We start from the raw sequence: 24,388 nt of genomic DNA on the forward strand, positions 1-24,388 counted from the left end.
GTTACCCCATGTCTGCTCAGATTTCACCGTGTAGCATGTGACTTTATTACCTTATAAATTAACTCCTTAATATATTGATACTATAAACAGAATCAACATTTTATTGCACAACAAATATATATGCTTTCCCATTTAGTGCACATTAAGCAATCTTAAACTTTTATTCTATTAAAAAAAAAAATAATAATAATAATAATATATATATATATATATATATATATATATATATATATATATATATATATATATACATAATCTCCTCATTTCCATTTAGCTTGTCGAGAGCATCGTAGTGTAAAATGCCCCAGCTTTTATGCTGTTATAATGTGCCAAACTAATTGTTAAATATTCTTATGAATTAATAACTACACAGCTATTATTCATTCCAAGAGAAACAAGCTTTCCTTTTTAAATTCGCTGTTAATTATTAATGCCCGAAAGCCTTTCCTCATGCTATTCTCATTAAGGCTCAATCCATCTAAAATCCTCACATCTTTCCAACATTTTCCACTCGACGAGCCCAGATTTACCCAAATATAGTGTGGTTCAACGTTTGAACAAACATAATAATTGCTGTGAAATTGTAGTTTTATATATGAAATACTTTTCTAGATTATTTATTTTGAAAAATTGTCCATCCAACTCCTTTACCTTTCTTTTTTCTTTTTTTGACTTAAAATCTGAGCCAATGTTTGAAAACGACACTGGCGTCAGACACTATTAAAGATAAAAGCCTGGAATTCTCACTGGTGTTTGTGGGATGTGTAACGTGGGACAGATACGTTGAAAAATAGCTGAGTATGAAATATTTTTAAACATTCAAGCTGTCCTGTAAAGTCACACCTATTAAAACATACCAATAAAAATTAAAATAAAAAAAACTAGTGATAATTTTGAATGGTATATCGTTGCAATTCACAAGCATGCAAAATGAAGCATATAGAATATTTTTAAGAAAATATTTTATCACAAAAGTGAATAAAGTTATATTTTCACTCAACTTTCATGCTGGATTGAGCAAATATGACAACCCTTACCAGAAAAACAAAAATATCAATATATAGTTGAATCCAAATAGAACAGAATTCTGGAAATGGTAACCATTTTAATAAATAATATTGTTAAATGTTTGCATATTCATATTCAGTTTTGAGAGCTACTCTACCTACTGTTGTTGGACTTACACTGCCCTGGAGGAATCCAATATTTCACGTAAAGTTTTTAAACAATAGTAAAAGCTATTAAAGGTCAACAAGTGCAAATAAAAAAAATATTGTACATAAAAGTAAATATGTCAAAATCGATCTATCAGCAGTGATTAGATCGATCTGAACTTTGCAGTATTAAAGTTTTAGGCAAACCAGAGATGGAGCAGAAACCGCGTGATGATTTGAGACGACTGACGAGCTTTTATTCCTGTGACCCCGTACGTCATTTTGCTTCTAAGCTATATACAGAAATGCAATCAGATGAATGCCAGATTTCTTATTTATCAGCGTTTTTGATCTTTCAAACTTTGACGTTTAAATCATGTTCTAGACTAAATGTTTGACCACAGCTGATAGTGACTGCTTGGCCTTTGCCCAAATGCAGCCTGCACACTTGTGACACTGGGTTTTGTAATTCGATTTACTACTCAGAGAGAAGTCATCTGAGACTTTATGCCTCTCGTGGTGCTCTTTCTTGCCGTCACGTGGTGGCCAGCTAATTTTTCAGCTCAAGAAAGAGCATGACTCCACTGTCTGCTCTGCAGATACCCTGAAACCAATACTATTGATTATTTTGGATTGATTTGCACTATCACAGACTCTGAGTAATCGTTTCAGTTGTGTGATCAAAGAACATCATCAGCTAGAACGTGACCAGACTTGGTGTCTGTATTGATTAGGTCCAGAATCCTGGTCACTGAGGTCAAAACCTCACGAGGTAGCAACAAGTTACCCCAATGCTGTCAATGATGACAAACCAATAACACGACTGGAGCCGCTCGTATTTTTCAGAAATATATTTTATAGATGATGTCAGAGATGAAATGTCCAAAGCGTAGGTCCCAAAGAAAGATAACATTTTTCATCAATAGAGACAAACAACAAACAAAAAATAACTTTTTTAATCCATTTACATGTAAACCAAGAATTGCTCTTGAGCCACAGTGGTTATATATATGTATAGAACTGGCCGAGGTGGGTGTGACAATCAAACGACGATGCCCTTTCCCCCCCCAAACCTTTTTCTCAACTGATTTCTCCAGTGCCCGTTTAGAAATCTTTGAAAGAGGAACATTCTTTGGGAGCGTCTTTAAGGTCTGAATGTAGCAGAGGTTTGGCAGAGCACGTTTCTCTCAAACACAGTTCATACAAGTCGTAAGTGCTTGAAATCACTTATCCAATAAGAATGATATTAAATGTTTCTCAGTGGAGTCATTTGGACAAAGTCCTTTGAATTGTTTGCCCACCAGAGAGGAAGAAAAAAAAAACATCCCTCCTGGAGCTCTTGGGAGCTGCCAAGGGAGGTTTTTTTTTTGTTTTATGTTTTTTTTAAATATATAAGTCCTCCAGTGTTCTTCTTCTATTGTGCAAATACACTTTTTGTTACACAGACAAGCAGGCATGCTGACTCACAAACCATGCAAAGAGTTAAAGTTTGGCGCGAGCAGACAGCAAAAAAAGAAAGAGTAGTAAAAAATCTACAACTTAAGCAAGTAACAAGTGGAATGTTTGGTTAGAGATGAAAAATATCAACTTAACCGCAAATCTTACAAGTTTAGAAAATTATATCAACTCAAATTTAGACATTTCTCTCCTCTGGCCTGTCCTACTGCTCATCCACGTCTATTATTCTGCTGTAAGTGGACCAGTTTTGGTTGTAGACAGCTGGGCCTTCTCTGGCTAGAGTTGGCCTGATAAGGGATTTTTAAGACAGATACCAATATATTTTTTTTTAATGTATATATTTTGAGATATCGGCTGATATTTTTTTCCTTTTAAAAAACCAAAAGAAATTTCCCTAAAATTTGTTAAGTGTACTTATTTATTTACTTGTCTAAGCTCTGCCCGACTGTGCTGGGATTAGAAAACTCAGCCTTTTCTGGCCATAGCCTGACTGATAAAGGATTTTTAAGACTGATACCAACATTTGGTGATCTGAAAATCCGATATTGTGATATACCAATATACGTTTTTCTTTTGGACAAACAAAAAAATTTACCCTAATTTTTTTGGGGGGGTGTACTTACTTATTTATGCTCAAACCAGCTGGTTGTCTTTGTGGCGCTGCATAGTGGCCTCTGGTGGACACACTATGTAATGTCAACACTCATAACTTGGTGAAGGGTGTTTCTCTTCTTTATTTTTTAAAATTCTCATTTATTGGCTGTTATAAATGCCATTACCAATAGTATGGCAAATAATTATGGTTGAAGTTTTGATAAATCAATTGGGGTTCAAAAAAAATGGGACTCACCTTGTGATGCTCAAAGACATAAAAGATATTTTAAAAACTCAGCAACGTGTCCTCCAAAAATCAAACGTCTTCATGGATAATTTATGTATAATTTATTTCTACTGACTAGATCCGCTAGCCAAAAGAAGTATGCAGATAGTATTAAAGCTCATATTGGGTTCGTTTAGTGTCAGGACAGCCACTGAACATGAAATCAGCTAAAAAGAAGTTGTTGATTTTTGATTGTGAACTCCTGTCAATCCTGTCATATTTGCAACAGTAAAGTGTTAACACCCGTGGAACGTAAGCCCCTGTTTATTAGTTTTAATCATTTCCTAAACTGTAACATCCAAAACCTCAAAAAGTTGCCATTTTATACAGAAATGGGTCAGAACAGAAACTCAGATCTCCCGAGTCTCCACTGACAAAAATAGCGAGGGCAAAAATACATCCGCATTACCATCTGCAATATGGCATCTAAGCCTAATCACAGTTAGATGGTGGATGTATTTTGGTGGAAAGAAAATAGCTTCTACATGTAGCTCCTCACAGCAAGATTTGTGGATATTTTTGTATAAGTGGGTCATCTTTTTTCCTCTTTTTGAGCAGCACAAGGAAACTTCTTTTTAGTCCCATTATATTCAAAAGCCACAGGAATGTCTACAGCTGATATCATCAACAATGGGCAACTCGCACCGGAGCAATCCGACTGGATAAATCACTACAGGCCAGAGGAAAAACACGCTCATTTGATTTGGGGGATGAAAAGTCCCTTTAAAAATAAACATGACAGTCGTCTTTAATCAGGTGTTTAACAAAGCAGTTGACAGATGGGGGCTCATTCGAATGTATTCGATCTACTCTTCGTGTCAGGTCAGTTCAAAGCAGGAAAAGGAAGAAGGAAACACCGACGTCATGATAGTGCCACACATGCTTAGAGAAGGACTTTGAAATGATTGGCTGATGTTTTCCATCCCGAGCTGCTTGAAAAACAAAAAGAAAGAAATCCTTTCGTTGACATAGGTGTCCCCTTCTTTTCTTTTCCCACCACAGAAAACTCAGCTAGCTACATAAGGTGGCCTCTAAACGTCGTTTTGTTTGTTTTTTGGGTGTTATCACAGTTGAAAGGTAAGCGCATGTCGCACATGCACCAGAGGAAATGTTAGGCAACAAAGTGATCAAATGTCTTGACTCTGTAGGTGTTTAAAAAGTCAACCGCGGTGCCGCGTAGCGACCACTGGAAAACAGTGCAGTCGATGACGAGTTAAATATGCTGCTTTTTCAAAGTTCATGGAGTAACATCTTACACCATACTGCTTTTCTTTTTTTTGCTCACAATATCATAGCTGTCATTAGTTTAGAGTACATTTATAAATTTTTCCATATACAAATCTCCTATAAACAGTACATGTTATAAATACATCATTGATGAAAATGCAGAAAGGCTTCAGGGAGCCGTAGAAAGAAAGAAAGAAAGAAAGAGTTGCTCCTTAGTTCTGATAAATACAAGAAAGAAAGAACAACAGTACTAAGGACGTGAATGGCAGCCCTATAACTATTCAGAAAACGGATAAAAACACAGAACAAAATCTATGGATGAAAAAGTTAGAAAAATAATTTTATACAGTAAAAAGTAAAAAAAAAGAAAAAAGGAGTGGACACGCTTACCAAACACACTTCTGACGTTGCAGAATTGACAAGTTGATGCGAAAATCATACATGTAAAATACAAACAAAGACAATACTCGATTACTGCCTCTCAAAATATATTCAATTCAATATACATGGCTGATGTTTAGCTCACAATAGTAACCAAGGTAGTTGCCAACCGGCAAAGCATGGGCTCGGCACACACCTGATCTGTGAAGGAGTAAATCAGTAAACATTGAACTGGGTATTGGGCGCCTTGTCTTAAAGGGCCAATACGTGAAATGTTTGTCGGCTTGCCATCTAAGTGGAGTTAAGTGCTGCTGTAAATCCAAACTCATGCTTTGGCTTTCTCTTGCTTGGCTTTCTCTTTTGGATAACATTCAAAATATCTTGCAGGTAAAAAGAAACAGAGAAAAAAAACATGTCTGGCCTCTCTGCTCAAATGCATGCGTTTTACAAAGCGACGACTTCGATTAAAGGGAAGCTACATTAAAGGCTAAACCTTTTCTAATTCCTTCTTTGAAGGTCTCCATGTTTGCACCTTTAATTTTTTTCCTCTACTGAAGCTGGCAACTACCTTTACAAAGCGCTTTCATTTCCTTCTTTCTTTTCTTCCTTTTTTACAGAAAAATAGATCCATCCAAAAAAAAAAAAGTAAAGTAACTCTTCAAGAGAGGCCGTGAGAGACATAAATGCTGTCTTCGTCACGTTCCAAGTAAACATGCTGAAAGATTGTTTGCTATATTTTTCATCACCCCCCCCCCCACAAGAAAGGACTTGAAACTCTCCTCCGCCTCCCGCACCCTCGGGCCGATTCCTCGGCGAGAAAAATCTTAAGGCAATCTTTTCCTGAACAATCGTGAAATCCAGCGGACCCTCACCAAGGCACTCCTCTAACTCGTCAACCTTCGACAACAGGCTGGTCCGGCGAGGCGACGGAGTCTCACCGTTAAAATCTTTGTAAAAGCCTACTCAAACTTCGGCCCAACCAAAGTCCACAGTGAACACATTTAGTAAAATTATCTTCTCGGTTGCCATGATGCCCCCCCCCCCATTTCTTTAGGGAGGGAAAATAGTCAAGAAAAAAAGAAAACAAATCCCCGCGCTTGCCTCTTGACAGCTGGGGACGTCTGCTGTCCCCGTGTCCGTACTGGATGTGGTCAGAGGGCAGCCGCGTAAAGCACCGTATTTTCTGCACAGAAGTGTCATCGCACCTTTCGGTGACGAGATCTGATCTCGCCCCTGCCCTCTCCCGATCGCTCCGCTCCAAATACGCTCGCCCGCTGCCGTGATCACTTGATCAGCCGCCGAGGGCTAACATGGGGGTGCGAAGACTGACAGATAAAACGTCTCTGAGCGAGCGCTTGCCGGTATGTTTAAACAAGTTTTTTCCAGTTCAGTCCTCCTCTGTCTTCTGATTGGCTCCCTACTCTTGAGGCTGAGCCCACCCCCTCTCCCTCGTTTTTTTTGGCCGAGGGGCCGCCAATCAAGGTGACTGACGTGGTGAGTGGGGTTATTGGGGACTAAATGAAGGGATCAGTCGAGACTCTTTGCTGCTCAAAGAGGCGTTCTCCGGAGAGGTCAATGGTAACGCGGTGACGCCCTCACGTTTTCGTCCACTACAGCGGCTCCTCCTCTTCCATGGGCTCCTCCTCAGACCTGCTGAGGAGATATAACACAGAAATATTAATACTAGACCTCAAGCTGTCATTAACAAAATGCCTCCTCAACTTTACCAGCACCATCGAGGACTGAAAGAATGGGAGTCCAGTGTGGAAAGATAAAACTGCAATTCTTCTAGCGGCCACTTGGGGTTTGCTCCAAAAGTGAGTCAATCCCCATCAACTCTCATGTTAAAATAACTCTACAACTCTAAAGCAGAAAAAACATGTTGGCAGCTGGCAACAAAAACAGTTTTGGTCTCGATAGCTTATTTGCTATTTCCTGACACCTACACACAGGGTCTTTTTTACTGATATAGAGGCATTTAAAGGTTTTTAAGACTAAAGGCCATGACACACCAAGCACATTGCAAACTGTCCCCCAACTCCCTCAAAAAACCCACGAAATTCCAAATGTTTGGATGCAAATTTGTTGTGTAACGTATGTACACACACTGACATTCGTCCTCATAGATTGCACTGTGAAAAAGACTTGACTCAACATCAAGCAACGATGAGCAGGTCCTGATGTTTTACAGTTAAAGTTGTGTCACGATCGCTTTCACGTATGTTTCATGATGTCAGTGAAGCAGTTTGAACTCAGAGCCAGTTGACCCAAAACAATGTCCAACTGTGCGTCTGATAGTGAATATTGATTGATATTAAATAGTATTAGTATTCCTACTACTATTATTAAAATAGTATTGTTTTACTATATGATTGTATATTCATTGTATATTCAGTACGAGTGCGTTTTGAGCTGAGTGTGTGTTTGGTGTGTACGGCTACATTAAAAATAGGTCATAAACTTTACACATCTGGTGTGTAAAGGCCTTTAAAGTTTGCATGATTGATCGCGTCTCTGACCTGAAGTGGTCGATGTGGCGGCTGTTCGCTGCAAGGTACGTCAGCTAATTTAACTTCGTAAACTGGACCTCTGGACTGTGTTTGTGCCTTTTGGATCACATTTAATGCTATTTTCTGACAAATAGCACACATTGTTTCTTGTAATTGCACTAACAGGACGTTACTCAGCACTTGTTAGCAGGTAGATCTACACCCATGCATCTAAATCTCTCCTTCAAGCCATTCAAACAAAGGGTAGCATCAGGAAAAAGTTCCTCTCTGCTTTCACCTTATATACTTTTTTTCTTCTTTTGTGCAGATGATTTCAGCCATTTTAGCATCCTGAAGTCAGTTATTTAAATATTAAATGACATTAATTTAAGACCTTAGCAAGAGTGAAAGGGCAGATTTACAAGATGCTAGTGAGGGCTGCTGTGGTTTGGAGATGATGCCCCTGACAAAAACACAGGAAGCTGAGTTGATGCTTAGATGTTCAGAACAGAGAAGATTCATGGATGTAGTAAAGGAGCACATGTTGGTTGGTGTGACGGAGGAGGATGTGGGGGACAGGGTGAGGTGGATCCACTACGGTACAAGAAGTAGAAAATGTTCTTGTTGGCTCTTTGTTTAGGTTGCTTTATAAATGACCTTTGACCCTATCTAAAGACAAACAAAGTCACTATGATTTCATCTATGTTATCTCTTTAAAGGCTTTAAAGTTGTAAATATAGTCCAGGGAGTATATTTACAAAATATACGTGCAGTTGATCAGTATATGCAGAAGTTGTTCAGTAAACGAATGAATCTTTGAGTTATTCGGAGGTTTTATTGGAGGTTTCCATCAGGATTAAATATATTTAACAACACGTTACTCCGACTGCAGACTTGATGTCAACGACAGAAAGTAGTGACTTTACTGTTGCCGGGTTTAAAGGTTATATAAAGTGTATAACTACTCTTAAGTCAAGACTATTGCTCTTAACACTGTGTTTACTTGTGGTTTTGGATCCTTACCTTTGCTCCATGGCATTAGAGTTGGCCACAGAGAGAGAGGCCATGGCGCTGACGGCCTCAGCCTCCTCCGAGTCTCCCCGTTTGGCTTCCAGCAAAGAAAGCCCCAGCCGCGGCGAGTAGCGCTGCACCGAGCGCCAGTACTTACCTGAGAAGACGGAGCAGATAAAAGACAGGAGGGAGAAAAAACAACAAACGCAGAGGAAGTGAATAAAAGTAAAGCATTAAGAGGGCTGACCTTAAATATATGAAGCTCACACGAAAATGAACCAGAGAGAATCTTAAAAAGTAAAAATAGATATTCTCTAATAAAAATGTTGCAGACTTTATTTTGTCACAGAGAAATGACATGTTGAGTGTTACTCAGCTTGCCTTTCACGTACTACTTCCATGAAGGCTAAACCCTTTGGATTGTTTATGAAGCTACAGATACAGATTAGGTTTCTAATAAACTCTGTCCCTGTGGGTATCGGTGTTATGAGTCGGTGCTCCTGCAACGGTCAACTCACTGTGAGTCTCCAAGACTTTCTCCAGAGAGCGAACAGCGTTGGGGTTTGGCCTCTGCTCGAGGACAGCCTTGGGCAGTGGGTCCAGCTGCATGGGACAAAAACACAGAGAAAACACAAACATGAGCGTGCAACAGCTTCAACAGGATGACCTGCCAGCCTTTTTTAATGAATCTCAGCCGCTCCAGGACAGCGACGTCTATCGACTGCCCCCGAGTTTAAGTGTGGATCAACAAATAAATACAATAATAATATAAAGACTATTTTATAAATAAATAATATAAATACAATAAATATATCTAAAAAAATCTAATAAATAACAATAACTATTTAAGAAAACAACCAGAAAGAAATGAACCAGTAAAATATTGCTGCCCGGCCTCAGAATCCTTGTTGACCCTGTGGTGACATTTGAAAGTTCTGTCAGTGTTTCCCGACCTTTCGGAGCCGTTCCACATATTCCACATATTCCACATATTCCACACATTCCACATGAGAAAAATCCCACAGCACACCACCAAACAAATTTCACAAAAAGCATATTGATCATTTTTCTCTGGGCACCAGGCTCTGTTAGCTTTTTTGCTTTCTTTTGAACACTGCTCTACGACTCCCCCCTCGGGCACTACGACTACTTTGTCGTTTCAAATATTTATCGATTGCTATTACGTACTGCGCTGCCTCACTCACAGCATGACTATTGTGTCATTTCTTCTTCGTCTTCTGTTTCACTGGCACTCGGCAACCTATTTAATTAGAGCAGGTAGTTGTACTGCCCTCTAGTGGAAGAGACTGTAATTGTTCTGCCCGTTACTCACACCGGTCATTACTGATCAGGTGGAAGCAGATAATCTTCCACGGCACACCTGATCATTTCTCGCAGTACAGTGGTTGGGAAACGCTGTTCCAGGTGACTTTCTTCTTGAGTCATCGCACTCATCCCTCCTTGAGCCTGGTTATTTTTGAGGTTTCTTCCTGTTAAAAGGATGTTTTTCATCCCCACTGTCACCAAAGCGCTTACTCATATTACTATAGGCTCTTTACCTTACAGCAAAACGTGCCTTGAGGCAATCTGCTGTTGGGATTTGATGCTATATAAATAAAATTAACCTGAATTGTTGTGTGTCCACGCTGCATGCCCGGTTTTGTGACGACTTTAGTCTTCACAGCTGGAGAGTAAAATGGAGTCGACTCACACTATTAAAACTGGCTATTTTAGCTCCACCCCTTTAAGCCAAACTTCTTCTTATTGGCTAAAACTTGCATACGTTTTGAGAACATACAGAGCCGAGATGTGTTTACTTAATCACTAACTTCTCCATTTCTTCTCATGTCCACTTCCAGTCAGTTATCATGTGTAAGATGAGCAGGAACAAAGGAGCGTGGTCCGAGTCCTGCTTCGACCGGTCTTTGTTTCTAACGTCGACCCTTTGAGACGTCCTTTTATTAGGATTCCAGCCTTGCGTGCTTTCAGAGTGACCTCCTTACCTCCTGGCCGAGCAGGGCGGCCACGCAGGCCTCGGAGGCATCACAGATGGCGGTGAGGTCGTGACCTCCCTCTAGAGCCAGGACCACACGGCCTCCGGCGAGGGTCATCAGCTGCCTTGTCAGATAACCGAAACCTGAAGAGAGTTTACAGGAAGGAGGTGAATGCACTTAAATGTATCTGAATGCCTTCCACAGCTGCTGAAGTTCGTTAACATTTTAGCGCTCTGTTAGACTCTGCTTCAAAGCTCGGTCAGCAGCGTGCGGGCGTGTGGAGCGGCTGGAGCGCGAGATAAGAAACACTACCGATAATCTCCCACTCACATTTGGATGTCAGAGTGTAGCCGCCCAGCGGGGGAGGGTGTCCCTCGACGGCGTCGAAGCCAGAAGAGACCAACACGATGTCTGGAGCAAACTCGCTGGCTATCGGCATCACCACTGACCTGCGAGTGGAAGGGCGGGGTTCAAAGATTAAACAGTGCATCAGCCAACATCTCAACATCATCTGCACAAAGGCGACGCACAAAGGAGAAGCAAGCTTCAATCATTATTGATTTCATGACAAACAGTTGCTTCATTAAAGTTCGGCAAATGATTAAAGCTGATTATTAATGAGCGTCACACAGTTACTTTTATTTGTTTCATGAGATAAAAAGCTGAATATATCTGTTTCATCCAGTTTCATCTATTAAGAAAGTATCATGTGATTAGTTATGGCCGTCCAAACAGAAACATCCACCTGAAGAAACATTTGGTATCATGACAAAGGAACAGGAGCTCTCAGAAAGAAAACTTTGTGATGCTTTTATTACAACACGCTGATGTCTGACCATTTCACCTTTCATTGTGTATTTTCTTATCTTTACCCACATGCTTAGAGCAGAGCCTGAAACAGTAAGAAGTTTGTCACAGAGCTCTCTCCACGCTCTTTCATATGATGAATATTAATCGAGATGGTTTCTTGAACAGTTTTTAAGGTCAATTTTGAACTTGCTAACAATGACGATCAAAGTCAAACACTCAAGGCCCCGCATATTGTTGTGAAGTCTGAAGGCCAACAAACAAATGGAAGTCATTATATACGCCCTCCCTTTAAGGGAAAACTTTATTTGGGAGCAGGGCTTTAAAGGCAGGGCGCTTAACTCCGAGGTTTGTCGTCAAAAGTTAAACCGACCCCTCACATGTGCTGAAGGTTTATCTGGTACCTGAAGGCAGCCAGGTATTCTGCATCTCCCATGGGCGGGTCGAGACCTCCGGTGAAGGCAACGTTGACGTTGAACCCGACTCCAGGGCCACTGCCCACCTGTGGAGAGGAGCACAAACTTCAAGTGAGTGTACGACACAAATAAAAAGGAAAATGTCCTTTTTTTAAGCTTTTTAGCTTCTTTTGGGTAATTACAGGATGCTTCTCCCTACTTCAGATTATTTCTTGCCTTTTGATCAAGATGTCTTTAAAAAAAACTACGATTAGAACAGAGCATTAATAAAGTGATCCTTGGAGAGAGTTCAACTGGAAACGAACAAGATACACCCGGAGCCGACAGATAACATAAACTTGGAGTGCGACCAGCTTCAAGAAGTGTGGACTGAAAAAACTGGCAACCAAACTAAAAACTGTCAAAAAGCTGAAGTGGACCAATTATCATTATCCTTTGCAGCTCCACGGTTTTTATTCTTGGACTCGAGTTCATGTTTAAAATGATCTTTATTTATTTTATACTCCTCAGTTCAATCGCTGTGTGGAACAACTCGTTTTAGCTCGTCTCCCTTTAAGGCAACTTTTCTTCATCACACTGAGCCATAAAACACAGCGTGAAGCTGACAGGGCTAAATTATACACAATTTTATCTTGTTATGTGAAGCTGGCCATATTTAATATGCGTATCCTGGCCACCAGGTCAACTGTTTATTGAGGCAACTATCTAATCAGCCAATCACGTGGCTGCAAAATCCCAGCAGATCAGGAGTCCAGCCACGTTCAAAGTCACTTAAATCACCCATTCTGATCTGGCTTTGAACTTCAGCAGGTTGTTTTGACCATGTCCACATGCCTGAATGCACGAGCTGCTGCCATGTGATTGGCTGGTTACATATCATTAACAAGCAGCTGCACAGGTGTGCCTAATGAAGTGGCCACTAAAAAGTAAAACAGGTCACACACTCACCTCATCAGGTGCTCCGCTTCCAGGGAAGAAGTTGCCGTCGTCGTAGCGATGAACAGAGATGTAAAGGACGTTGGGGTCATCGTAGAAGGCTTGCTGGGTGCCGTTGCCATGATGAACATCCTGAGAGTAGAAGAAGAAAATAAATCTAACTGGTCTTAAGAAAAGAAAAATCTGCATCTTCTGATTAGCGTCACATGACAGAGGATCATGTGACTCACCCAGTCCACAATGAGGATCTTGTTGACATTCAGTCTCTGCTGCAGCAGTTTGGCTGCGATGGCCACAGAGTTGAAGTAGCAGAAACCCCTGAAACAGCAGCAGACGGAGGGCAAGAGCTCCTGTTTGTTATGAATATCTTTGCCAGAGCTCCATTTTCATTTTTGTAATGGGACAATTTAAAGACTTTTTGAGGAGAATATGGAAAATAAATAAAGCAGGGCCCGAGAAAGCTGGCAGAATAAAGGCTCTCAGGATTTTATGTGCAAATAAACTCAATGGTTTATGTAATTTCTATTCCAGACGAGCCCGTTCCAGCTCTGGTTTTTGTATACGTGCAGATTAAGTGTCTCCAAGTCAGTGCGGTGACGGCTTTGGCCTTACATGGGAGTGCTTTCCTCCGCATGGTGTCCAGGAGGGCGGACCACAGCGAAACCATTCTGGAAAAAGAAGAGGCAGGAGCGACAGGAGTCTGTTAGCACTGATCACTGTTTCCTCTGTGATCCTAACCACCATTAAAAAACATCATAACTTAGCCTTTAAGTGGGAAACTATTACACACGAATCAAATGAAACGCTGAGAGTGTGACAAACATTAAATCACAGCAATACAAAGCGAACGGAGGGTTTAATAACTGCAATAAGGCTGCAACAAGTTTTGGGTTAAAACGAGCAATGATGGCCGTTTGTGTTTGGGGCTTCCCACGATGCACTGAGCGCTTAATCAGGAGTTATTAGTAATCCTGGTTCTCTTCCACAGAATCTCTGCCAGAGGCTTCTTCCTTTTAAAAAGGGAGTTTTTCCTTCCCACTGTTGCCAAGTACTTGTTCATAGGACATTTCTGCAATTATTGTAGAGTCCTTATAATATAAAGCGCCTCAAGGTGGCCGTTGCTGTGATTTGGTGGTATATAAACAAAACTGAGCTGAGCTCAGTGAGCTGTGAAACATGGGGACTGCAGGTAAACTACTCTGCAGTTATTGATAAAGGTGAAGCAGCCAATACGAATTAAGCTGCGTGCTCTATTTTTTCTAGAAACTTCTTGCTTAAACTTGTGAGTGATGCTCTCAGGTAGACACCGAGTTGTCTGCAACCACTGGCCAACTGTGCATGGGGAGTTGTACCTATTGAAGCATGTTGGTGGTAGCAGAGACGCGTTTACTTTGAAGGCAAATGATTTTCAGTGTGAACTGCACTGATTAAAGTTTCACTACTGCTGACTCACCAGTTTGTGAATGATTGGAGACAAGCTGACAAACTTCAAGAGATTGGCACAATCTTTTAGTGACCAAAGCAATCACAAAGATGTTTTGGACTTCACCTAGCGACAGCAACAGACACATGCTGCTACTTCAACCACATGTTTCAGTAGCAGCATGTGGTTGCCAAGACATCCAGAAGAAGAAGAAGCTCTGAGTAGAGACCCTGCTCCTTCTCATCAAGAGCCCACTGAGGTGTTGCAGGTGTCTCATTAAAATGTCTCCAGGTGCCTCCCTTCAGAAGCTTTCTGGGTACCCCCAGCTGGGAGGAGACCCCGGGGCAGATCCTGAAGTCACTGGGGGGGTTATATATATCTCATTTGGCCTTTGAGCATTGTGGTATCTCCCAAGTGGAACTGGAAAAAGCTGAAGAAAAGGACATTGGAAATACCAAGCTCAGCCTGCTCTGGCTGGGTGATGCAGAACGAATGAAAGGGGGTATCTTAAATTTTAAGTGGCAACTTTGGGCTTCACTCTGAAGTTTCAAAGACTGTGGCAGAACTGCAGCACATAAAACACATTAACTTTGCTGCATCGCAGTGGGAAACAGAGCAAGAAGCACCAGACAGGTGTAATCAAGGTTACCTTTAGCTCTCCAGTAGCAACTTTAAAAACAAGCTCTACCACCGAGCCGACGGCGAGGCGAGCCGCGCTGGAGGAGTGGACCTCGTTCCAAATGGTGTCGCTGTCCACCTAAGACCAGAAAACCGAGTCTCATGTTGATAAACTGGCTTGGAAACCGATGTTGAATAGTGCAGGAAGTGTGAGCTGTTTTAGCCCCTTTTAAACAAAGCAAACAAGCATTACTTACCCCCACCCCTCCACACGGGAGCCGAACAAACATAGGAGTGATTGAACCTGTCGCAGGAAACAAAGATTCAATTTGACATTATCAGCAGCTGAGTGTGTGTGTGTGTGTGTGTGTGTGTGTGTGTGTGTATAAAGGCTTACAATCAAGTTTCTGTCGGAGTGGGTTGGTTCCATACAGCAGGACGTGGGCTTCAGAGTGAACTGTCTGCAGCTCTTCCAGAGTGGCCTTCCTCCCACGGATGCACTACACACAGACAGACACACAGATGGATTCAGCTCACATAAGCGGTTCACTACTTTGTGCGACGGCTGGTGGATGCTGGATATCTACATTTTTTCCAAGCCTACCTCACACTGAGCTCTGAGTCCAGTCTCTTGCAGTCGGGACCAGATGCTCTGAATGCGTCCCGCATGCTCCGGGTGGCTGTTGGTGTTGCCGCACATGCACTGATGCTTCTGCATCAGGGAGTCATACACGAGGCCTTGGAAACACATGGAAACATTCACTACACTCGTTCAAATGCTCGTACACACTGATTGTGAAATACCACCTTCATTTTTGTTAATCTACACAATAGCGGTCTAGATGAACGCCTTACTCTTTTATTTTGAAAAGCTGAGGCATCAGATCCTTGTTTGATATTCGCTGTTGAGCTGTGCTTTTCCCGCACATTTTTCTGTAGTTTGGAACTGAATCGGAGCAAAGTAGGCCAAACTAAAAATATCTTCAGCTGTGGTGCTCGCATGCAAGAACTGTCACAAAAGTGCGCTTCCTAAAAGACACGCTGAAGCGGCTGGGAGGAGATTAAAAAAAAAAAAAAAAAAAAAGAGGTTTCTCCTCAACGAGTGAAACAACAGAGTGGGAGAGACAAAGATTTTGGCAAGATTCACTGATCCAGCTCGTCTATTTCTGCTACCAGATGGAGGCTGGAACTAGCCCAACGTTTTCTGGCCAATTCACCTGATTTCTGGGTGATTTTTTTTTCTTTCCAGTCCCGAGTGCATTAAGATGGAAATTAAACTCACAGGGAGGCGGCTAAACTGCCGATGAATCCTACTGGTTGCTTTACGGTGATTGTAGATTTGAGTTAACGTGTAAGCAAACGAGCACGCACACAGTACGTGATGCTTCAGTGGGAGGAGAGGAGGGCGATGCTGACCTGTGGTAAAGCGAGGCTTGACTGGAGGATCGGGCGTGGGGACGCTGATCGGGAAGGAGGAAGCGGAGGCCGGAGATGACTGGGCCCTGGACAGGGGGCGGTGTCCCGGGAAGGAGATAGAGAGGCCGGCAGCTTCCATGGAGGCCTGGTAGTTTCTCAGTTGGTGAATCCGCTGCTGCTCCAACAGCAGGGCCTGCTGCTCGCACGCACAAAAGTGAAAAATAAAGGATGGGAATTCTGGAAAATGTTTAGATAATAAAACTCTTTGATGCTTTTTTTTACTGCAAGCGCAACTTGTGGCCAAAAGGTGGCAGCCAAAACAAATAATCTGGCTTTGATCGTCCCTTTTGCTTCTTAATCTCATGAACGCTGTGCCATTTCTTTCAAACCACCCCCCGCCACACTCCAGGACTTCCCCAGGAACACCTACAACCTATCTAAGCCAATCAGGTGCTCTAAAAGTTAACTCCTCATCTTTTACCTGTCTGAAGAGGAGCTCCTGCTCAGCCTGCCTCTCCCTCTCCCTGTGCTGCTGCTGCAGCACCTCCTCCTGCAGCTCCTGGGGGTCGGGGGGCTCCTGCTTGATGGTGACCCCGTGCGGCAGGCCTCCTCCGTCCTGGTGCTCCCTCAGCTCCTCCTCTGTCTCCTCGGGGTGGCTCTGGTGCTGACGGCCCACGGGCGACTCGCTGGGCTTGGCCATCATCTGCGGGACACGGCGCAGGCAGAGAGAGAGAGGGAGACACAGAAAGGGGAGTGAGGGCGATGATGCCGCGACGTGAAATTTATTTCACAATCGAACAGCGGGATGCGACAAATCCAACGTGTGAGGCTGCATTCAAGGCAAACGGGCACGCTCTCCTCTGAAACAAATTCCTGGCAGAGCGCTCTTTCCTCTCGAGCATTCTTCTTTTAACAAGCTTAATTTGGATTACTCAGCCAGATTGGTGTCTTGCTCATTTCAAACCTATCCTTTCTAATTGAATGTGAGTAGCCGCTCTCCCAACTGTACTCCGGGGCAAAATGTGTCTCGCAGAACAGAGACATTCCCCGCTCCCCGTCGCGTCTCTTTACAGTCGACTCATTCTGGGCCCCCCGTTAACCGAGCGGTGACTCAGTTGTCTCTTCATTCACTTTTACTGACACGAACCGCTAAAAGGGCCCGAGAGTACTCGCCTCCACAGAGTTTACGATATGAAGGCTGAGAGAAAGAAGTGTTTGCTGGAAGTCTCAAGAGTGAGCTACATTTACAGGTGTGTGTAGTTGTGTGTGTGTGTGTGTGTGTCTGTGTGTGTGTGTCTATGTCTGTGTCTGTGTGTGCGTGTGTGTCTGTGTGCGTGTGTGTCTATGTCTGTGTCTGTGTGTGCGTGTGTGTCTGTGTGTGTGTGTGTGTGTGTGTCTGTGCGCTCCCAGAGCTGCGAGCCTCTGGGTCCCCTTGGCTCAGTGCCAGGGGACAGCCTTGACGTCAGAGCATTCACCAACTCCCTTTCAACCTCCTCCTCCTCCTCTTCCTCCGTGTTACTGTTCTCGTCTTCTTTGCATCCAAACAGACGTTTCTTTACCCCCATTTTTCACGTCCTGCTCTGACCTCTGACCCCCCCCCGCTCCACTTTCCCAGAATCCTCCTGCCTATCTGCTTCAAACTGATGCCCTTCATTTCATTAGCAGCCAAGTTAAAGCAGACATAAAGATAAAAGACAGGAAACGTTCTGTTTTTATTAAACTTGGTGCTAATCTGACACTAATCTGACACTTCCTGGTTAAATAAAGGTTAATAAATAAATAAATAAATTTACACTGGTAAACTGGCTGTTTGTCTATAGCAGTAATTAACTGATTACATTTATATGTGACTAATTATTAAATGAGCATAATGTTAGACCACAAAATCTACACTCAGGTAATACCTGTGTTCATATACAGGGCCCAGTATTCAAGTTGCTTTAGCTTGTCTATAGTCTCTGCTGCAACTGCAAGCCACTTTGCAACCCACATCCAGCTCCAGCTGCTCCTTTGTGTTGTTTTTAACATCTTTTACTTTGGAGTTAGGCAATCATACACTTGTTCTTGACTGGCCTATGTTGTTATCTGGGCTGGATTATCCAATGAGCATACAGTATACTCATGTACAGCTTGGTGCCCATTCAAGAGCCAAATGACACCAGAACTGTTCGATGTTGAAACCATATATTATCGAAACAGATATATTTCTTTATCATATCAGTTACATAATTAGTAGAATACGGTAGTCCGTATTTTACCTGACACTTTCTCCCCTACATTACAGAGGCTAGTGGTCTCTCCCAGGTATAACAGGAAAACGGGGGAAAATGGCATGTGTAACTTTTATAAAATTGCCATTTTTTAATAAACAAACTTAGGATGAAAATATTTCCCTTAACTTTAAAGTTGTTGAGACGTTCAGTGCGGTGAGATGAAAGGTAATCCGGAGGTTAGCAGCTCACAATCACAATCAGATTTATTAGCTAAAAGTTTGACTGGAGCCAATCAGAGAAGAAATCATCCATCAAATATTATTATTTTACTTACTAAATTTTGACAGATAAACAATGTTTACTCCTCTGGGCTCTACTTCATCACTGTTTCAACACCCGTCCAGAAGCAGTACCGTGGTACTGTCAAGAGGTAGGTACAGTCTCGCTAGTTCAAACTATTCTGTGTATATGTATGCAAACACTCCTGTATGTCGGATTACTGAAGAAAGAAAAGAAGGAAGACGGTGGACGACACCACAAAAGGCAATAAATACACAAGGTAATGAGGCTTCCCTTTAAGGAACACAGTGAAGGAGAAAACCCAAGAGTGCAAACACAACAAACCCAACAAGGAGACAAACTCAAAACACTGTGAGCGATAATCCCCACAAAAAACCCCAACTCTGTGTCAAGACCTTGGGACCATGATAGTTTTGAAGCTTTTGCTAACACAGATATTTTATCTGAAGTTCAGAAACATGACGACATCTTCTCTCACAGATACCTGCTCTTCCTGTCTTAGGGTTTCCACCTATGTGCACAGGAGTGTGGGGTCGTCCCAAGCCAAAACCATATCGTCACTAGAAAACCTTCTTCTGACTATAGTTATGTTTCTTACTAAACTAATTTTGATACGTGATCCAGGCCATCTTGCTTTTTGTGTGTGGTTTGATCTTTAGCATTATTCTGCTATTTAGCCAAATTAAACGCTGCTTTTATTTGTTCGAGCTACACAAACTGTGCGCACGTCTGTTGTAAAATGGTATGGCTTCTCAGACAGCAACTAATAGAAGCATGTTTACATTTAGGTTCTTCCATTTCTCTGATCCAGCTGAGGTACTATATATCAGGGGAAAGTTGGACATGGATGACTTGTATAAAGAATACCATGTAACGGATCCACACTTGCAGGAAACTGTGGCTAGAAGAATCTGGGCAACCTTTCTTCAAGGCAGAAAGACACCAAGTATGGCTGCCGTTGGATGTTTTCTCTTCTGAAATTCCTGTTACAAGTGCCTTTGTAGAGTTTTTCCTTTTTGGGCTGACCAACAGAGCCGGTGTGCTCCTTATTAACAACGGGTTGCACCACAACAGGTGGTGCTACATGTTTTTAATTTTTTTTGTTTTCCATTGCCTTTCCTGACATAACCCCAAAGGGATTTCTGTCTCCTCCTGGGATGAACTCGGGATCTTTCGCTTGTTAAACCACCAAATATGTAAACCAGCTACACTACGGCGCTCTGCACAACTCATAAAGTGTGAAACTCAAGTCGAGAGGAACTTTGGATACAGTTGTAAGAAGTTGTACACCTATGCACTCCAGGGGAAGGCCGTGTTGGAATCTGCATGCTCACACAAAAAAGTACAAAGTGAAGAAGAACATCTAAGGTAAGATGAACTTTGAGGCTATAGAATTGACTGTTTGTGCTGTTTCCAGCGTGGTGCTAGATTGTAATGCTAAACCAGTGCAGTTCTTGAGTTTCAGCCAGCCTCTTTCCAGGGTGCTTAAGTGCACAGCGTGTGTGGGCATACCTGCTTTTGTTGCAGTGTTGCACAAAACTGAAAAGATCCGATTTTTGTTCCTGTTTCCTCCTGACTCGTTTCAGTTTTTTATGTATTCTCTTTACATTTTGTGCATTTTAAAGTGCAGTAACTGAATTGGTGTTAGCAGGATGGCTTTATGAACTTTAAGCGAATAATGACTTTTAGGTATATGGTTATACTTCAATATGTGGTGCTAAAAGAGAAGTTTGAATATCTTAAATGTGGTGTTTGTTTTACAGTACTGCCATGTTCATAACGGTTGCTTGAGAAAAAATATGAAGTGTCACCTAAAGTGCAAAAGCAGGAACCACTGAGTGTAATTCTATTTAAAATAAGAATGGATTACAGTTATATGAACACTTACAATGTGTGGGAGAGTCAAACTGTATCACTCGGCCTTTTAGCTCACCCTCAGTTCATATAGTTAATAATGCATCAGTAGTGTAGTTTAAGCCCTCATAAGCATCTTTTTTATTCTCTTTGTATGCTTTGAAAAAGTGTCATTTAAATAAAGGGAATGACACATGCTAAAGGCAACCTACACTCAAACATATTTATGGCTGAAATGCTGGCTTTAGCTAATTTGACTACATGGCATTTTCCATGTAATTGTATTACAGAATTAAAATGTAAAATGTTACATTTAATGAAATGCATTCAGCATTAGCGTTAGCCAAGTAGTTAGCTAATGCTATTAAAGGTTTTCACTAGCAAACCAACAAGAGCAACCTAAATTTGGCTAACAGGAAACCTAACTTGATCATATATTCATTCTATTGTATCCATTAATAAAGAAAACACCTGAAATGATAACCATTTTAACATAATACTAGAGATACATGTTTGCTATTAGCTCGTCAAACTGTCTGCCCAAAAACACTTTTCTGTGATTTTGCTTTTTTTCTACTTCTGTTGTATTTTATTCAAAATCCACTGTGTTTAGTGTCCTTTTGCGCAATTTTTCTATTTGCTGATATTTTAAGTTACAGTGTGTATGACCTCTCAGAGCCACCGTACTGCTGTGTGTCATTTTAAAAAGTAGCGATACATTAAATCAAACTTTTTCACTACCATAATACTGAAGGCTGTGCCCTACATTAATAATCTCTTTGGTTTGCTAGGATCTGGTTACCCTAACCGTAGCACCGGTCTTCAAGTGAGGATGTAATTGAGCTGAAGCTGACACTTTCGTAATGCTTAAAAAATGCACAAACCTAACAAAAATGACACATTTCATGAATGTTCATGTCAAAAAATGATGTTGTGCCTAATGCACGTAAGTAGATGAGGACAAATTTTAGAGGAACAGTGCAAAAGACGTGGTGACAGAATGCAAGGAAGGCAAAGACTAATCTGGATCATAGCTTTTCAAAAACAAAGCCATTTGCACACATTTTAAAAATGAGGTAGCAGTGATGTTTAGAGGTGCTGGTAGGCAGGTTTTGCTACATCAGGACAGAGCTGGGCCGGCTGTAAGCTGCACGCATAACAGTAATCAACCTTCTCATCCAACTCTGGGACACATAAAAAACTGTTGCTGACCTTTTCCTTTACATGTCAGAGATCTCCTAGTATAAGAGTTTGAAACCAAAAGGACTCGAGTTTAGATCAACTTGTCAGATGTAAAAAAAAAAGAGTAAATCTTATCTATATCTACATTCACAGTAGATATTTAAAGGAACAAAACCAGCTCTTTTATCCCCTCTTGTATTAATTTGACAGAATAACATGCTAAAATAGAGATTTTCTTTCTTCTTTTTGTCCTGGCAAAAACAAGCAGAAAGCCGTCCTTAGCGTGCCAGAGGCTGTTGAGAAAGGTGTTTGTGTAAAAATCTGCCACTTGAGATCTCTGAAACATATGAAGGGAGTGAGATGGAGCAGAGCAGTGCGGGGGAGGTGGAGGAGGAGGAGAGGAAATCCCTTGTTTCATCCACCCACCTCTCCTCCAGCACGTACCCTTCTTGAATAGGTAAAGCGGCAGCTGCTCTCTTCCTCCATGCCCATATAAGGCAGAGGCTTCCGGCGCGGTTGCCATGGCAGCGCATGGTTACCTCGCAGCCCGTGGCAACTGTCTCGGCCACAGTCGCAGAGACGTGGATGCAAGCATTCACACACACACAGACACACACAGCTATACATGTTAACCCATACCTGCCTCCACCTACTCACAAACAAAAATACTACAGAGAGAGAAAGAGAGGGCAGAGGAAAGTCAACAACTTCACACACAGCCAAAGCTAACACATTATTGGCTGTGTAGCCCGGTGCTGCCTACGCAAACTACTACACTACAGCTCCAGAGCTGGCCCTCTGAGACTCATAGCCTCCATTAATTATCAGTTTATGTGAACGTGATATCAGATTTCTGGCCACTCGAACCCCCTGCCTGAGACGACATGTTATAAAGCAACATGGATGCATGATTCAACAAAACGGCACCACTTTGCATTCAAACGCGCCCGGAGACAAGCTGCCTTTAAAACAAATCACAAGTTGAATTCAAACCCAAATTGAATACCTTGTTTAGGTGGAGCTGCTGCTGCTGGAACTGCTGCTTGTGCTTCTCCAGGAACTGCTGGTGCTGCTGTTGGACCACCAGCTGCTGCAGTGCCAGGGCCTGCGCATGAGCCTGGGCCGCGGTCCCCTGGGGCAGCGGGGCCGACTGGGTCCTCCCCAGGGGCCGGTGTTGCCGCTGCAGTTTGGTCATGGACGCTGCTGACGACATAGACAGGCCGCTTACACCTAAGACACAAACAAGGCAGACGTTACTACATAAGGCAGAGCAGATACCAAAGCATTGTTTCAAAGTAGTCTGGCAAGGCGCTTGATTTCTCAGTAACAGCAGCAGCATTGTTTCAGGCCAATCCGGGCCCTGCGCTTGATGCATTATCTTACAACGTCGCTTCAGTTTCGTGCAGCTTTTTAGGAAAATGTGCTGAAGCAGTGTTTTGTCAATGACATGTCTTAAAGTGGCTCTGAGCACCGGAGCGACTATTTAGACTAGGTGTCATAATGATTCATGGTTACTTGAGTGTGCAGTCTATTCTGGCGGTTAGCTCAGGGGAAATATGACAGCATTTCCAGAGTGGCGACCCTGTTTTTCCAAATTAAAAATCAGAAGCGAGAATCTGAACAATCGAATCACGAACAGGTTCACGTCTAAGCAGAGGGGCGGGGAAGCAGGTAAAGTCCAGCTGGCTTCGATTACAGCTCACAGGAGTCTCGGTTAAGACTTCCCAGACTGGAGCGGAAACACCTGAGGAAAATCCCGAACTCTTGGTATAAACCGCACTGATGAGAGCGCTCATATTCTAGATAAATATGATGTGTTCCTAATGTTGTCGTTGGACCTCGGATTAGTTAGCAGATGTATTTGCGAACCGAATAAAAACAACCATCTGTGCTGCAATACTGTGAATCTCCCATTGTAGTGACACGAGATCATCTCAGCAGCTCAGATCAGCTTGCGGAGTGTCGCAGCACTGAGAAAAAGTAAGAAAGGAGACGCGGAGCCTCAGAGGCACCACATCGCTGTGCTTTCAAACCGATAACTTAAAGAGAAGGAGCCGGGGAGGAGCTGACATGAAACACAAGAGTTAGTGTTAAGTTTTCATGGTTAAAAGTGCGTCTTTCTGATAAGTAGCTTGTTGCTGCACGTAACGATTCACACTCTCCAGCTCTTGGCCTGTGCGTGGGCATTGATACGTCCTTGTCTGTACGTTTTTGGACAAGAATACACGCATTCTCATACGTGCGTCTGTATCTGCGTCACTGCTCATTCACTGCTAATGCCCCACTGAAAATAGACGCAGTGTGGTAGTGAGTGAATGAGCCGATGAGAAAGGGCACACAATGGACCCATGTAATACTCAGACAGCATATGCTGACATATGAAAGGAGCTCATTAGGTCGAGCTAATGAATGGACGTCTGTCAGTGTGAGGGGGCACACAGCGATGATGGTTTTATTTTTCTGCACGTCCATGCGTGTGTGTGCGTGCATGTGTGTGCGTGCGTGCATGTGTGTGTATACATGTGTGTGCGTGTGAAACCAGATGGCTGCAGGAGCAAAAATGAATATTTTTACTTTTCGTTTACGTTGCATTTGATTCTTTTGTTGCTTTTTCTCAGCTACTGCTGCT

At 42.4% G+C, this 24,388-nt stretch overlaps 1 protein-coding gene across 7 annotated transcripts in view; it reads right to left on the reverse strand.

The window, feature by feature from the left end:
* Positions 1 to 1,990: 1,990 nt before the first annotated feature.
* The window catches only part of LOC145424057 (histone deacetylase 4-like), an 88,263-nt gene continuing 65,865 nt past the window's right edge, over positions 1,991 to 24,388 (reverse strand). For 5 of the 7 annotated variants that reach the window (XM_080296849.1, XM_080296847.1, XM_080296848.1 and 2 more), the window contains 16 exons: positions 22,766 to 22,989; positions 16,692 to 16,913; positions 16,211 to 16,406; positions 15,399 to 15,532; positions 15,192 to 15,294; positions 15,052 to 15,098; positions 14,826 to 14,933; positions 13,366 to 13,421; positions 12,984 to 13,071; positions 12,766 to 12,885; positions 11,806 to 11,903; positions 10,925 to 11,043; positions 10,604 to 10,737; positions 9,119 to 9,203; positions 8,613 to 8,757; positions 1,991 to 6,753 (listed from right to left, as the gene is read on the reverse strand). In XM_080296849.1, the coding sequence (XP_080152975.1) occupies positions 6,711 to 6,753; positions 8,613 to 8,757; positions 9,119 to 9,203; positions 10,604 to 10,737; positions 10,925 to 11,043; positions 11,806 to 11,903; positions 12,766 to 12,885; positions 12,984 to 13,071; positions 13,366 to 13,421; positions 14,826 to 14,933; positions 15,052 to 15,098; positions 15,192 to 15,294; positions 15,399 to 15,532; positions 16,211 to 16,406; positions 16,692 to 16,913; positions 22,766 to 22,989 (1,922 nt within the window). In that variant the 3' untranslated portion in view covers positions 1,991 to 6,710. Of the gene's footprint in view, positions 6,754 to 8,612; positions 8,758 to 9,118; positions 9,204 to 10,429; positions 10,738 to 10,924; positions 11,044 to 11,805; positions 11,904 to 12,765; positions 12,886 to 12,983; positions 13,072 to 13,365; positions 13,422 to 14,825; positions 14,934 to 15,051; positions 15,099 to 15,191; positions 15,295 to 15,398; positions 15,533 to 16,210; positions 16,407 to 16,691; positions 16,914 to 22,765; positions 22,990 to 24,388 lie in introns of those variants that run through there. The other 2 variants (XM_080296846.1, XR_013905008.1) reach the window with 2 other exon arrangements.

Source organism: Astatotilapia calliptera, chromosome 23, assembly GCF_964374335.1.
Source record: "Astatotilapia calliptera chromosome 23, fAstCal68.1, whole genome shotgun sequence".
NCBI classification, from domain to species: Eukaryota; Metazoa; Chordata; class Actinopteri; order Cichliformes; family Cichlidae; genus Astatotilapia; species Astatotilapia calliptera.